The 16,083-nt window shown below is 40.9% G+C and overlaps 1 protein-coding gene across 1 annotated transcript; it reads right to left on the reverse strand.

The window, feature by feature from the left end:
- Window positions 1-2,626: 2,626 nt before the first annotated feature.
- On the reverse strand, window positions 2,627-14,860 carry EPCAM (epithelial cell adhesion molecule). Its single transcript, XM_058551292.1, has 9 exons — window positions 14,579-14,860; window positions 12,070-12,177; window positions 11,547-11,787; window positions 10,631-10,696; window positions 9,004-9,067; window positions 8,064-8,165; window positions 7,104-7,304; window positions 4,733-4,777; window positions 2,627-3,095 (listed from the first exon to the last, which is right to left on the reverse strand). Exons 1-9 carry the CDS (start codon window positions 14,643-14,645, stop codon window positions 3,054-3,056), a joined length of 936 nt encoding a protein of 311 aa, XP_058407275.1. The 5' UTR covers window positions 14,646-14,860; the 3' UTR covers window positions 2,627-3,053.
- Window positions 14,861-16,083: the final 1,223 nt, after the last annotated feature.

Genomic DNA, 16,083 nt, shown 5'->3' on the forward strand with positions numbered 1-16,083 from the left:
TGAACAGCTTTCCCTCATCATCCTAGAGCAGGGGTCAGCAAACTTTTTCTGTCAAGGACCAGAGTAAATATTGTAGGCTTTGCCAGCCATTAGGTCTGTTGCGTCTACTCAACTCTGCCATTGTAGTGCAAAACAGACACACACAATACATAAACAAATGAGTATAGCTGTGCTCCAATAAAACTTTATTTATGGACACTGAAATTTTTATTTCATGCAATTTTCACATATAATGAAATATTTTTCTTTTGATTTTTTTCCCCCAACTGTTTAAAAATACTGTTATGAGAGGTTCGGGGATTCGATCGGAGATGTAAAAGACACTTTCCACTCCAAACAAATGGACTGAAGGTATATTTTATTACATAGAGGATAGTAAAGGCGATAGTCCGCAAACAGATCCGAATAGGTCAAATAATAAGAGGGAAAAACATCAGATCGATCGGAAAGGGAAACACCAGATCGACTGAAGGGAAATGACACAAATCAACCGGAAAGAGAAACACCAGGTTGACCGAAAAGAGAACACATCAAATCAGTTACTTCACAGTAAATCAATTACTCACAACATCCATGCCCCACTGCCGGGAGAGTCCTGTCAATCGACACGGCTGGGCAAGGATCACACATCCTGGGCAAGGCGTCCCTTCCACAGGTGGAACTCTCACCGGGTCTCAGTCTCCAGCAGTTTATATAAGCAGTTACAGAGTTTACAGAGCAAGCATCCAGTGTTCCCACGCACAAACGGTTATCAGTGGCGTACGTGCACTGAGCCCCTTGGCTAACGTCCCAGCCCAGCAGTTGTGTACGTGCATTGTTTTCTTTGGTTATCGCCTTAGCCTGGCACAGATGGCCAGTCCATCCCGTGCTAGGACGCTCCAAGAGCCTTGAAATGTTACAACTTGCAACTCCCTCCGTGGGAGAAGGGCCAGTTCCCACCACGCAGAAAGCAGCTTTTATATTTCTTTTTGTGCTGGTGGCTGTAGGTCAATGGAGCGGCTAAACATGGCTGTACTCATGTCAAGACAAATACAAAACCATTCTTAGCTCCCAGACTGTATAAAAACAGGTGGTGGGCCAGGCTGCAGCTGTAGTTTGATGACTTCTGCCCTAGAGGGCAGATTTCCAGCAAGTTCCACAAGGCAGATTTTCAACAAGTTCTGCCAGTGCAGCACCACAGCAACTTCTCTGCTCTTCAGTGAGGCACAATGCCCTCCCACGGGGTCTGGATCTCAGCCAAGGGTGTGGGGCTTGGGGGAAAGTAGACAGCGTCTCTTCTTTGGGTGCTCTGTCTCAGCCCTGGGGGGGTGGCTGTTCCTTGTATGTGTTATTCCTATTGTCTTTAAAGTTCTCATTACTTGCCACTAGCAGTATTAATTTCTATCGCTGCATAACAAATTACCACAAATTTAGCATCTTAAGACAACGAACATTTATCATCTCAGTTTCTATGGGTCAAAAGTCCAGGCATAGCATTAACTGTATCTCAAGACTGCAGTGAAGATGTCGACAGAGGCTGTGATCTCATCTAGAGCTGAGGTCCTCTTCCAGCTCACTGACTGGCAGAATTCAGTTCCTGTGGTTGTGGGACTGAGGCCCTCAGCAGCCAGAGTGGGCCTGCTGTTTCCTGATAGGAAACTCCATGTGGCAGTTTGCTTCAAGGCTAACAGGAGAGCGCTTCTGCTGTTTCTGCTTGTCATTTACCTTTAGGCCCTCTTTTGATTTTTTTAATTTTATTTATTTATTTTTCCCCCAAAGCCCCAGTAGATAGTTGTATGTCACAGTTGCACATCCTTCTAGTTGCTGTATGTGGGACGCGGCCTCAGCATGGCCAGAGAAGCAGTGCGTTGGTGCGCGCCCAGGATCCGAACCCAGGCCGCCAGCAGCGGAGCGCGCGCACTTAACCGCTAAGCCACGGGTAGGCCCTCTTTTGTAATTTCCCTTTTAATTCAGTCAAGTGATTAGCAATCTTAGTTACATCTGCAAAATCCCTCTACCTTCGCCATATAATGTAACCTAATCTTGGGAGTTGACCGCCCATCATATTCACAGGTCCTGCCCACACTCTAGGAGAGGGGATTATATAGGGCATATACACATCAAGGGTAAGAAATCTTGGGGGCCATTGTAGAATTCTGCCTACTACAGAAGGGAAAAAAATCATAGGTAAATGTTTAAATTTAGTTTTTATATTTTCTTTAATGTTGTTCTTTTCATAGTGTTTTTAAACATTTCTTATCAAAAGCAAAATATTTCAGGATACTTTAACTTCATATAAAATGTGTTTGTACCATAATTACTCCTTATGTAAGCAGCTGAAAAACTGGTGCTTCCAACTCAACCAACCATAAAATTCATGGTTCACAACATTCTCCATCAATTCAGCCTCAAGGTATAAGTGTTTGCCAAAATGCTACTGTGTCTAAGAGAACCTTAGATTCATTCAGAATAAAATTGATTTTTCAGTGTAGAAGTTACATATTATAGGTTACACATTTTACATTGAATATACATGACTTGAAGCACTCATGTAAAACTCTAATTTGTAGTTAGCATCCAGGGCATTTCTTAACCTGCTATCTCATGTGTATACTATGAAATTTGATTCAATGATTCAGTTAGGAAATTCAGTTTTTAAATGTTTTATTTCATAGTTCATAAAAAAAAAGTTTATATGTACAAGACTCAAAGTAAATAGAAAGGCAGCTTTCAATCACAAATGGATGAGATAGTAGTCATTCAAACTCTACTATGGAAGCATATTTAATGCACACTCTTCAATGTTATGCATAAATAATTTTAACTATGCAGTCCAAGCTCTGGGTTTTATATCAGATCTGCATATATATGACACGTGGTCAAATTTTAAGATTGGTAAAGTCAATTTCAAGCTGCTTATATTTTGAGTACAGGTTTCACTATTACAAATATACGATGTTAACTAACAAGATAGTTGTCCTCAAAGATCTTCTCTTTGTCCCATGCTCATACATTTGTAATCTGAGTCTATTTGCTAATTCTCCTTCTTATAGTTACTCTTCAAATCACAGTCCTTATGCAGTGAGTTCCCTATGCATCTCACCCATCTCCTTTACCTGAAATAGAGGGAAAAGAGAGAAAAATTTTAAATTATTTTCCAATCTTTTGTTCATTCTCAAAAATTTAAAAAACTATTAAAGAGGAAAGCAAGATGACTCTCTTCTATTTATAAGACTTATTTAAATTAAAAGATTAAAAGAAAAAAACAGATTACAAGGAAGCACACATTGAGTGCATGATCAAACTGCTATTTAGAGATAAGATGGTCACGGTGACAGGGGGAAGTAGCAGCTAAGTTAGAGCTTTAAGAATGGATAAGATTTTTATTGAATGTATACCATTTTTACATCTAGGAAGAACCAATTCATTTTCTATTATCAATCTTTTAATTTTATATGTGAGGAAGTTGAAGTTCAGAATTAAGTGACTTGTCCTCGATCACACAATTAGTCACAGGCAGAACTGAGACAAGATGATGACAACTACTCCTGCTGGCTAACATTCTGCTATGTGGCAAGCACGGGACCACACAGATTACTTTGTTTAAGCCTTACAACAGGTCTGTGCTAATAGCCCCATTTTACAGATAAGAAAACATGGAGACTTAAAGAAGTTAAATAACTTGCCCAGCTAATAAGCAGCAAACCCACATCTATATCGCTTTTTTTTTTTTTGTGAGGAAGATCAGCCTGGAGCTAACATCTGATGCCAATCCTCCTCTTTTTTCTGAGGAAGATTGGCCCTGAGCTAATATCCGTGCCCATCTTCCTCTACGTTATATGGGACGCTGCCACAGCATGGCTTGATAAGCAGGGCGTCTGTGCGCGCCCGGGATCCGAACCGGCGAACCCCGGGCTGCCGCAGCAGAGCACGTGCACTTAACCGCTTGCGCCACTGGGCTGGCCCTATATCGCTCTTAACCACAACACTACATTGTCATTCTAACTTTCTGTTATGATTCAGTTTAGGGATAATCCGTCCCCTAGACCTGTGGTCACCAAACAGGTAAGCCAGATGATGGACTATGGTATGGGAAGAAAATGTTAGAACTTTCCAGTTCGATTAGATTTTTTTCAACATTCTTTTCCATTTCTGTGTTATTTGGTACAATATTAGTAAATAGCACATACACGATTACAATTAAATGCATAAACATACAAAAAATTGGCGGGTATATTGAAAATGTTATTGATAGGGTTCAGGAACAAGTGTGTTCATATCCAAGTAACTGAAACACACTAACAATCTCACACTTTGTTTCCACACTAGTGTGCATGACTAGTTGAGTATGCAACAGATTTAAGGGTGTAAATTAAGTTTATTTTTAATGATTATTTCACTGGCATAGAGGCAATAAAGCAGGTCATTCGTCACACTGAGTTTCTCTAATGTGAATCCACTAGAGTATCTCTCTAAAAAGATTCCACTAAATCTTTGACACTTTCTAAAATAAAAATCATAGGCCTCCTACCCCACTATTCTATGAGGCAGAATTCAATTTAAGCTGGTCTGCCCTGGAACTCATGTAGGAGAATTTAGGTGAGGGCGTATGGTAAAACTGTCCCTAAGACCCTAAGGACCATACCCTAAAGGGACTCCAGTGTAACTGAGACATGTCAGTGTCTAGGAAGGTACAGTGATTACTAGGACTAAGAGATTAAACAAGGGCCTTTTTATTAAGTAATCCATTTACCTCAGCCTTCTCATACTTTGCCATTCTGTTCCTTCTGGAAAGAACCTGAATGGAAGAAAAATGATTATTATTTCAGGACTGCTAGCCAAACAAAAAGTTGGTCTACACTGACATATATGCTTTTAATGGACATAATTCCTAACGGAACAACTTTTTTTTTTATTGAAGTAGAGTTGACATACAATGTTGTATTAATTCAGGCATATAACATAGTGATTTGACATGTATATACATTATGAAATGATCACCTTGATAGGACTAGTAACATCTGTCGTCATACAAAGTTTTACACCTATCTGAAAAAATTTAATTTTAAAACATACCCATAAACATTATTTCTCAAAATTTCTCTACTAAACTTAAAAAAAAAAAGTCTACCACAACCAGTGAAACAAACCAAAAAAATGCATCGAGAAAACAATGAATAATCTTTAATGAAATTTAATAGCCTGGTGTGCATTCTTCTACAGCTTGTTCTATGCTAAAACATATATATAAAAACATATAGATACTAAGTTTTGGGAGTCTAAAAAAATGGGATCATGCAATATCATTTCTCTCTATGCACAGCCTGTATCAACATCATAGGAACCCTTCCAGATCAAAAGCTATACACTGAACTCATTCTTTTTGTGTGTGTGAGGAAGATCAGCCCTGAGCTAGCATCTGTTGCCAATCCTCCTCTTTTTGCTGAGGAAGATTGGCCCTGGGCTAACATCTGTGCCCATCTTCCTCTGCTTTATACGGGACGCCCCAACAGCATGGCTCGACAAGCAGTGCTTTGGTCTGCACCCAGGGTCTGAACCTGCGAACCCCGGCCTGCCAAAGCCGAGCGCGCGAACCCAACTGCTACGCCACCAGGCCGGCCCCATGAACTCATTCTTTTTAATAGTCACTTTGTTCCACAGCATGGATATACCAGTTTACTCATCCATTCTCCTGCAGATGCACACCCGAGGTTGTTTCCAGGTTCACCCTTACTGGCGACGCTGCAGTACATAACCCTGACTGCGCTTCCTTGTGTACCTGTGCTTTCATCTCCGCAGGACAATCAGCTTTCTGTGACTAACCTTTCATGTGCTTACTTGCCATCTGGAATTCCTCTTCTGTAAATTACCTAGCTACACCTGTTGCCATTCTTTCCTTCGTTGCCTCACCAATTTGTAAGAACTCTTTATATATTATGTATAATAACCTTTTTAGTTTTACGCACCATGAATATTTTCCCCCAGCCTATCACTGATCTTTGCCTTACAAAATGTTTAATTTCAGTGAAGTCAGAGGTATACCTTTTCCTTTATGGATTCCAGATTTCTTGCCTGACTTGGTTTCCTTCACCACAAGGTTGTACAAATATTTCCTAAATTAATTTTAAGACTTGTTTTCATTTATTTTTTTTTGTGAGGAAGATTAGCCCTGAACTAACATCTGTGCCCAGCCTCCTCCATTTTGTGTATGGGACGCTGCCACAGCGTGGCTTGATGAGCAGTGTGTAGGTCCACGCCCGGGACCTGAACCTGCGAACCCCAGGCCACCGAGGCGGAGCGTGTGAACTTAACCACTACGCCACTGAGCCAGCCCCTTGTTTTATTTTGTAACATTTCTAAATATGATCCATCTGGAATTTGTGTTTAAACACAGGTGCACTGCCCAACTCGTTCACACTGCTGGGCTCTAGCACGTGCCATTCACACAACGTGGGCCCATATGGCCAGCCCTGGCGGCGTGAAATAGGATCTCAATTTTTGTTTTCTTCCAGATGGAAGGACAAGTGTCATAATTCCAGTGAACTGAACGTATAAGTTCCCATACATCCTCAGATCTATTTCTGAATTCTGTTGTGTTGGTATGATGCTGCAGCATCCTTGTATTTCTAGAATAAACCCTGCTTGTTCAAGTGATACATTCTTCTGAAGCACAGCTGAATTCCATTTGCTAATCTTTCATTTAGAATTGTTGCTTCATATTTATCACTTTTAACTCTTTTCTATGCTAACCTTAATTTGTGTTCTGTTGTTCCATTTCACTGAACGGTTTGGGAGTTCAGGTATTTTGCACTAATCCTGGAAGGAGCAATGCACTGTTTGCAGCGAGAAGGAGAACTGAAGGTCCTTTGCTGCTTGATGGCAACGTAACTGACCTATGAGGTGCTCAGTACAAGCTTTTCTCAGATTAGTATCCTTGTTTCATAAAGTGACTGTTTTATATAAAGGGGCCAGAAATGTAATAGATTCATTCACTATAGAGAATTATAAAACATAAAGATTTTGTTTCATTCATACGTTTTGGAACATGCATGTAGTTTTTCATACTGTCACCTTTTCTTGAAAGAATACACCCTTAAATGAAAGTTTATTTGTTCTATACTCACCAGCACAACAATTCCAGCAATAATTGCTAGTATCACAACCACAATAACAGCAATAATACCAGCTTGTAGACCCTGCATTGAAAATTCAGGTGGTTTTTCATCAACATAGTAAATTGAAGTTCGACCAGGCTCCAGATCCAGTTTTTCCCCATTTACTCTCAGGTCCATTGTGTTGGAAAGGAACAAAGATTCACCTTTAACCTATATTGAGAAGAGAAAAGCAATTTAAAATATTAAAGAAAAGCTACCATGGCCACATAGAATTATATGCCAATTACATACTGAAAGAACTGCCTCCAAGAATCTTTATGGTTTCAGTGATAACAATCTCACACATTGAAACTTTAAAAAAAACTGTTATGGGAAATTTTCAAACATACAAAAGTAGAAGGAATAACATAATGAAGTCCCATGCACCTATCATCCAGATTCAACAGTATAAACACATGGCTAATCTTATTTTTTTATCTATTCTTCCTTCTATCCTTCCTCCCCCTAGCCTTATCCTGGGCCAGATTATTTTGAAGCAAATCTCAGATTTCATCAGAAAACAGCTCACTATAATATATTAAAGTTTAAACAAACTATTTTAATCACACCAGTTACACAGCATTTCTTACATAGTCTCTTATTCATGGAAATTATAATAGGGGAAGGCTATACACACAAACTAAGTAACTACCATGGAGGTAACAGATAATTATAAGAGAACATATTCTAGGCAGAACAATTTGATAAAAAGCCATAAATATACAAATAAGTAAGAAAAGTGTCTAAGAAAGGTGCGAGTGACAGGGAGGACAAAATTAATTATAGCACAAGAATCACCGGGAGAATAGTTAGAGATATGGTTGATTTGTAAGGGAGAAATAGATGATGAAAGATCTTGAATCCATTGAGGTATGATATACAACATTATCTTTCTAAACACAGGAATAAAATGAGGAAGATTATACTCACATCTTTTTCAAAATAATAAGCCACATCAGCTATGTCCACATCATTCTGAGTTTTCTGAGAAGAATTTTGCACCAGATCAATAGTGATAATATCATTCTCATACTGGGGGGAAATTTGAAAAATACAAATTAATATTAATATAATAAAAATCATATGAAAATATCATTGTTCAATAATCAGAATATTCAATGTCTGATTTTCTGTAACCTAAATGTATCAGTGTTCCCTTCTATTAGTGGATAATTGAGTTTATCACAAATAATTTACAAATCTTGGGGAGGTTTTTAAATCTATCCAAGGGAAATCAGACAGTAATGCAACCAAAGATAATTACACTACATATTTTCTTTTCAAAAGAGAATTTCCTTCTCCTGAAAAGATTTTTTAAAAAGATATTAAAGTACCTTATTTAGTTAGAACTACTTTAAAACTAAAATGATAAGAAATGCAATCGAAAATGCAGTATGCATTTACCATGTTCTACTTTTAGGAAGCAAAAAAAGTGCATTCCTTCCAAAAAGTCTTTTAAAAATGACATCAATTTTCTGCCTTAAAAGAGTTCCATCACACTATTCAAGCATGTTTCAACCAGAGTTGAAAGAGTTAAGGAAGGGCTAACTGGTTAAGGACTAGCTCCTTAAACCAGAGATGGGAGTAGGCAGCATCCTCAAGTCAATAGGTACCAAAAGCAATCAGAGAGAGGTTTTCCAGGGTAAGAAGACTGGTATGTATTAGGGATACTAAGAGATACCACATTTTCTATGAGGGTAAACTGGGGTTTTCAAAGGCCATGAAAGGAAAACAACAGGGAATTTGCATTATTAAGTGTTTAGGGCTTAAACTGTTACTCAAATGCAGCTTAACTACTACCAAAAATCATACCCAAACCATACTGCCCCACCAACTTTCTGCTAAAGCTCATTTACTAAAAAAATCTTACCAGAATATCTGCAATATATTTTGGATCCAGTTGATAACGATTTGTGATTACCTCCTTCAGTGCACTGTAAATAATTAAAAATCTGTGTTTTAAAAAAGTGTTTGTACTACACAACATTAAGATAGCACTACTTTTTTTTTTTTTGGTGAGTAGGATTGGCCCTGAGCTAACATCTGTTGCCAATCTTCCTCTATTTTCTATGTGGGACACCGCCACAGCATGGCTTGATGAGCAGTGTGTAGGTACACGCCCAGGATCTGAACCCGCTGCCAAAGAGGAGCATTAGAACTTAACCACTACACCACCAGGCCGGCCCCAAGAAGTACTTTTTTTTTTGTGTGAGGAAGACTAGCCCTGAGCTAACATCCAATGCCAATCCTCCCCCTTTTGCTGAGGAAGACTGGCCCTGGGCTAACATCTGTGCCCGTCTTCCTCTACTTTATATGGATGCCACCACAGCATGGCTTGATAAGCAGTGGATAGGTCCACGCCCGGGATCTGAACCTGCAAACCGTGGGCTGCTGAAACAGAGCACATGAACTTAACCGCTACACTACCGGGCCAGCCCCAATAAGTACTACTTTTTAACTAAGTAGAAAGCTCAAAGTCTAGAATTGCCATTCACCAAACTTGTCAAAAAGTTTACGCCATTTTGCAACCATCATAATAATAATCGATTCAGGTTAGACTCATCCACTGATGCTAAAACTGTTGAGTTCCAGTTTGATTAGAAACAGGATATTTACACAATATCCAAGTAACTGTCCACAGATTATATTTATTAATTACAAAGAGGAAAATGGTAACCCTATAGTGGAGAAACGCAGTGGACACCACCTTAACCACAGCTGATATCACTAGTAAAGGCACAAGCTCACATGTGCACCCTGATGTGAAGTACTGAGGACAGAAGATCACTTAAGTAATGTTTCTGTTAAAAATGCATAACCTGTTATTTAATTATGAGGAATCATCAGACAAATCCAAATTTGAGGGACATTCTATAAAACTTGCCCATACTCCTCAAAAATATCAATGTCATGAAAGACAAAGAAAGGCCAAGACACTGTTCCATATTAAAAGAGACTAAACAGTCATGACAAGTAAATGCAATGCATGATCTTAGACTGGGTCCTGGGTCAGAGGGGGAAAAACTGCTACAAAGAACATTGGGAAAACTGGCACAATATGATATAACATTAAATTTCCTGAATTTGATAACTGTACAGTGGTTATGTAAGAGAATGCCTTTTGTTCTTAGAAAAAGATACACTAAAGTATTTAGGGGTAAAGAAGCAAACCTCTACAACTTGCTCTCAAATGGTTCTGGGAAAAAATATTTATGTGTGCTTAGATAGATATAGAAAAGTACGTACAGATATGCATACACACATACACATATAAAAAGAAAATATGGCAAAATGTTCACTGGTGAATCTGAGTGCAGGGTACTACAGGAATCTGTACTGTTCTTGCAACTCTATTTCAAAGTTGAAAATATTATTTATGGTATCTCATTTTTCAGAAATATGAAAAAGCATTGGGATTTGTCTTAGTTTTTCTAACGGTGTAGGATGCAAGATTTGAGTACCAACTGCCCAAATATGATGCATTTAATAGCACTTACGTCTGCAAACTTTGAACATCATATGGTTCTTCTCTTGTTTTGTGTTTTAGTTCAATGATGATCCAGCTGTAAAGTAAAAACACAGTATTGCTTGACTATAACGACTCAGTCTTTTACACTATTTTCCTAATAAGATAATACTAAAATTCCCAAGTGGAATTATGTAGAATTAACAGAAAAAGGATTTATGCAATAGACACGCCCTTAATTTCTTCCTTGGCTCTCACACATCATTCATAAAGAAGTCATCCAGGAGAGAACACCCTTTCTGACACTGATCCTGCAGCAACAACACTCAAGGTCACATAAAGTCAAGGCCTAGCTGGTCATGTTGGGCCACGCTCAAGCGAAGAGACAAAAAGGCACTAAGAGAAACAGAAAAGTGACCATGAGGCTTTAGAAGACAGAAGCGGAGAGAGTACCTGCCTTGGGCTTTTTAACTTTCCAATTTCTAGTCCTTTCCAATAAAGTCTTTTTTGCTTAAGCTAGCTTGAGTGTGTTTCCATTCCTTTTCATTACATAATCCCGAAGACAACCTTATCTCACTTTAAAACATAATACATGAGCAAATATATAGAGAGCTTAAATTATTCACATACATTTAACACTAATCCAACTTTAAAATACTGAACAGTGTTAAGTAAAAATATAAAAGGAAAATTATGTTTAGTACGATACTATAAGAAAAAATTTTTTAAATGAGAAAAAATATATTGCTAGTAAATTCATAAAATATCTCTGGAAGGTTATGGAATAAACTGGTGACATCAGTTCTACGGAGGTAAACCGCAGCTTCTCACGGTACACCCATTTCTACCTTTTGAATTTTAAACCACGAAATCATTTTACATATTCAAAACTCAAGTTAACAAATCTGACAAGTATGAAAACAAGTAATATAGGCAGCCCAACTTACTAGGTCCTCACTCTTTCCAAGCAAGATATTTCAGTGTCCTTATCGGTTCTTCTGACCCCGGCAGTGTTCACACACCAGCACGTGGCGGTGCCATTGCATTGCTTGGCTTTAAAGAGCCCCTTCTCATCACAGTCAGGATCATACAGCCCGTCATTATGCTGGATAGCCCCCTCAGGTTTCACTCTTCTCCCAGACTTTGAGCTAGTCATCTCTGCCTTCATCACCAAACACTTGGCAGCCACTGAAAAGAAAACTTAATGTCAAACTGAAAAATAACTGCAGTTTTATGCTTAAGGAAAAAAATTTTAATTTAACTCCAAACTCCCAGGACCAAAGATTATTGTAGACTTACATGTTCCCACGTTCACTTTCTAAATTATAAGAAGCTTCAGATATGAAGTAATTTTGACAAAATCACATGATTCAGATTTGAGCCAATGAAACACTTCTCAACTCAAGACATATCAATTAAAGAAATGTAAGTCAAAATAAAGTTTCAAGGCAGTGGGGATACTCTACTCACGTTTTGAGCAAATGACGGAATTCTGTGTACCAAGTGAAGTACACTGGCATTGACCATACATGTTCGTAGAGCAGTTTGTGGTCAATTTGTACTTATCACAGTTACATTCTAGGAAATTAAAAAAAAAAAAAAATCCACTTTTAAAATGTGGCTCCAACTATCAACTCTGGTGTCCTACCTAAATTATGTTCTGACAATAATGCCCAAGTTACAGGGACACAAAGCCTTAAAAAGTGGTCCTGAATGTTTTATTTTTCAGCTATAATTTGAGTGGCAGACACCATGTTAAATAGTTCACATATGTTATATAGACACATGGTCGAGGGTGCATGCATTCCCATTTTGATTTTTAAAACCAAGAACAGAGCCCTCTGAACATCATATTCAGCTTTGCCTTTATGATACTCCCAGTCTCAGCTCCTTCCCTCTAAGATGAGGGATATGGCTGAGATAAACTGTCCTGCTAAGATAAACCCTTGCCTGTCAGCCACTGACTCTTTCCCTCAAAATCAACAATTCCAATTCTAGGATTTTCGAATAACTCACATTTCCTCCCCTCCTCCCACCCCATTTTCTTAATAAGAAATGCTTGCTTTTGGGCTTAATGGGAACATATTCAACCCTTGGACTATGTTATATATTAGAAAAATTATACTTTCAATTGAATTTGGGGACACCTCTGCCTATGGGTTTCCTAACTAAATTAAATCCTAGTACCCGGGCTGTGGCTTAGCAGTTAAGTTCTCGTGCTCCGCTACTGGCGGCCCGGTTCAGAACCCAGGCACCCAGGCGCCCACGGACCCACGGCTTGTCAGGCCATGCTGAGGCGGTGTCCCACATACAGCAACTAGCAGGATGTGCAACTATGACATACAACTATCTACTGGGGCTTTGGGGAGAAAAATGGAAAAAAATTTTAAAAAAATCCTAGTACCCACTTTTGAAAGTGATACTAAGCTGCCCATTCTGGTGGTGGTGTCAGTTTAATAGTTATATGACTCTCTCAAAAGTTCATTTTAACTTCAAATTGGCAAGCCCATCTAATTCCTTTTATTTGTCTAGCTAAGAGTGCAATCATTAAAAATAAAAATTAGTATGACAAACCAAAGAATTTTTATATTGACCCTTCATATTCCAAGTTGGCTTTAACTTTTCCCTGTTTAAATTATAATATGAAACACCTATATAATCTGTCCAGCACCAAACTCAATATTGGGGTCACAAAAGGAGAAAGCATAGTGGCTGTCCTCAAGGAGTTAAAAATCTCATGCAGCACTATGCAGCAGTAGAGGAAAATCTTATACTATACCTGCTCAATGCGCAGTTTTCATGCCCAAGGGATGTGAAATTTAAAACAGACCAATCAGGTACAGACTTTTTGAACATCCCCCCGATAGCAGTTATCATCACTTGGAAGCAATTTAAGATTAAGTATTTAACCCCAGACCTAAGCTAGAAAACCACGAGTTGATTAAACTGCATTATTTTGAAAGCGTAATGAGTTAGGCCGTGCCCTGTTGGTGCGGGTATAAAAGCCTTTCCAGAAAGCTTTGGGCAATTGCCACTTCACTACTAGCCACGATCTTACAAATAAATCAAGAGATCGAAGCCAAGAGGTTTATTCCAGAGGAAGAAAAGTGAAATCAAACTACACGCCCGACATTTAGATAATGGTGCGACCTTCCACGCTAGACATTGTTCTGTCACTATTGAATCGTGTTTTTCAAGACTACAGGAAACAGAAAACTCTAAATGTGAAGTGGAGGCAAAAATCAAGATACATAACTATGTGTTTAGTGTTTAGGGCAATGTGTAAAACAAAAATATACCCAATTATTAATTATGGGATTCTCTTGAAGTGGTGGGACTGTGGGTTTTTTTACCGTTTATCGACATTTCTAGGTTCCCTACAATAACCCTGGCGTTACTTATACGATCCCTGGAAGAGAGAAACACCCACACGCCTCGTAGTCAAGGCCCAGGAGAACTTTCTCCCGCGCGCAGGTGCGTAGCGGCCCTGGCAGTCTTCCCGCGGCCACCTGTCCCCGCCGGAAGCCGACATCCGGGGCCCGCCGCCAGGTCGCCGTCGTAGACTCCCCTCCCGGCTGCAGCCGGTTTCGGCCACTCCAGAAACCCAAATGCGCCCCGGCCCGGGGAGGTGGGCGCGCCCAGGCGTGGTTGTGTGCCCGGGCGCCGCCCCGGGCCCTCCGCGCCCACTCAGAGAACGAAGAATCCCCGGATGCGGCCCCTCCATTCCCTGCCCGCCCCGGGCCATTTCCCTAGGAAGGGGTGCAGAGCGCCCGAGCCCGGCCGCTCCCTCCCGCCCGCGCGAGTGGGCGCCTTCCTGCCGCCTCCGTCGCACAGAGGGCCTGGTCTGGGGCAGCCCGCGCGGTCCACGCTCCGGGTGGGAGAGCGCGCCGCCCGCCCCTGCCCCACAATGCCCGTCTCGGGTGCCGAGGGCCAGCACCCCCACCCCGGCCCAACCCAACCCCACAACTCCGCTCCTCACCTTTCTGAGCCGCGGCCGTCGCCACCATAAGCAGGAGCCCCAACGCGAGGACCTGGAGGGGCGCCATGCTGCGCGCGCGCCGAGCAGAGGGGCGCGAGGCGGGCCGGGGGCTCGCGGGCGGGCGGGCGTGCTGACGGAGTGGGGCGGCGGGAGCCCGCTGAGCGGCGCGAGGCCTGGGACGCGCCGGGCTGCGTCGAGCAGACCGCGGCAAGGTGCTCCCGGGGCCTGGCCGACGGTGCGAGCTCGTCGAGGGACTGCGCACTCTGGGCGCTCGGCGTGGCGGAGCAGACCTGCCCGACCTGGCGGCCCCGCCTCCGGGCCCCTGCCCCGGGGCTGCTCACCTCTGCCCGCAGGTTCTCGGCGATGAGTCACCGCCTGGGGGCGGGGGCGGAGCAGGCTGCCCTCCCCCACGCCCGGCGCGGCCGTTGGGAGCCACCCCCTCCCCAGGTGTGCGGCGGGGCGCCCCGCCCCTCCCGCAGGTGCTTCCTCCTGCGGCGGCCGGTGGGGGCAGGAAGGGCGGTGGGCCGCGACTTCTTTTTGCCTGAAGGAGCAGGACTCTGACATCTTGAAAAAATGGGGACTGGAGGCAAGAATGCGGGGACTAGGACGAGGAAGATGGAAGCTAAAACGGAATACAAAGAGAAGCGGGAGAACCGTCCGAACCACAATGAAAAAGACGACCTTTAAACTTTACCTGGCAGTTTAATTGTATTCCTTTGAAACTAGGAAAAAAAAAAAGTCTCCCTGGCTTTCGGGGGATGACAAATTCGTTTGTTCTTTATAATTATTCTCAATTCGTTTCCCTTTTTTTTATAAGCATTTTTATTGCTTGAAGATGTAAGAAAAGGTGTTCCCATTGAGCCAAACGCTGGGAACTGAGATTATTCCGGTTTTGATTAATATTAGAGAACAATGTTGATGAGTCCTTCGAAAGTACAGGGAAGCAGAAACGAAGGGCAATCATTTATTTCAGTGCAAATGGATTCAAATTACATCACGCTGTTATTACAGTCTTAAAATCATTGTAATGACTCGAAGCTTTTAATAACTATTCAAGTACTGTTTTTGATGTCAGTTTTGTTACCTGTAATATCATTGTAACCTGTTTTTAAAGGCTTTTTTTTTTGCTTAAGAAATCATCGAAGATTTTCAAAAGAGGAAAGGTGAAAAAGCAATTTTAGGATTCAACTAAATTGATGAATTTTTACAAGTATATATCAAGTCAAAAATTATGCTTTTATTAAGTAATAAGTTTGTGGTACTCTCCTGTTGCCAGTTGATTAATGTAAATAGTCACATCGTTACAGTAAATTCCTGTATAATATTGAATTTTACTTGGACATTACATAAGCTGTTTAACTATTTCATCATTGACTTCTTAAGGAAATCCTATCAGTATTATTAACACTGTAAATCTGAGTTGCTAGACCTACTTTGGGAACCTTGTGATCTGTTCAGCAATTTGTTTAAGTGAAAAGAATAATACTTTTAAATCAGGAACAAGT

The sequence above is a fragment of the Diceros bicornis genome, chromosome 12 (assembly GCF_020826845.1).
Source record: "Diceros bicornis minor isolate mBicDic1 chromosome 12, mDicBic1.mat.cur, whole genome shotgun sequence".
Lineage (NCBI taxonomy): Eukaryota > Metazoa > Chordata > Mammalia > Perissodactyla > Rhinocerotidae > Diceros > Diceros bicornis.

Excerpts from the sequence above, each read along its gene's own strand:
- EPCAM (XM_058551292.1), bottom strand. The coding sequence starts at position 14,645 with ATGGCGCCCCTCCAGGTCCTCGCGTTGGGGCTCCTGCTTATGGTGGCG. Across the intron at positions 9,068-10,630 it reads GATGTTCAAAGTTTGCAGAC|TGCACTGAAGGAGGTAATCA; the intron begins GTAAGTGCTATT and ends AATTATTTACAG. Across the intron at positions 8,166-9,003 it reads AATATATTGCAGATATTCTG|TATGAGAATGATATTATCAC; the intron begins GTAAGATTTTTT and ends ATTTCCCCCCAG.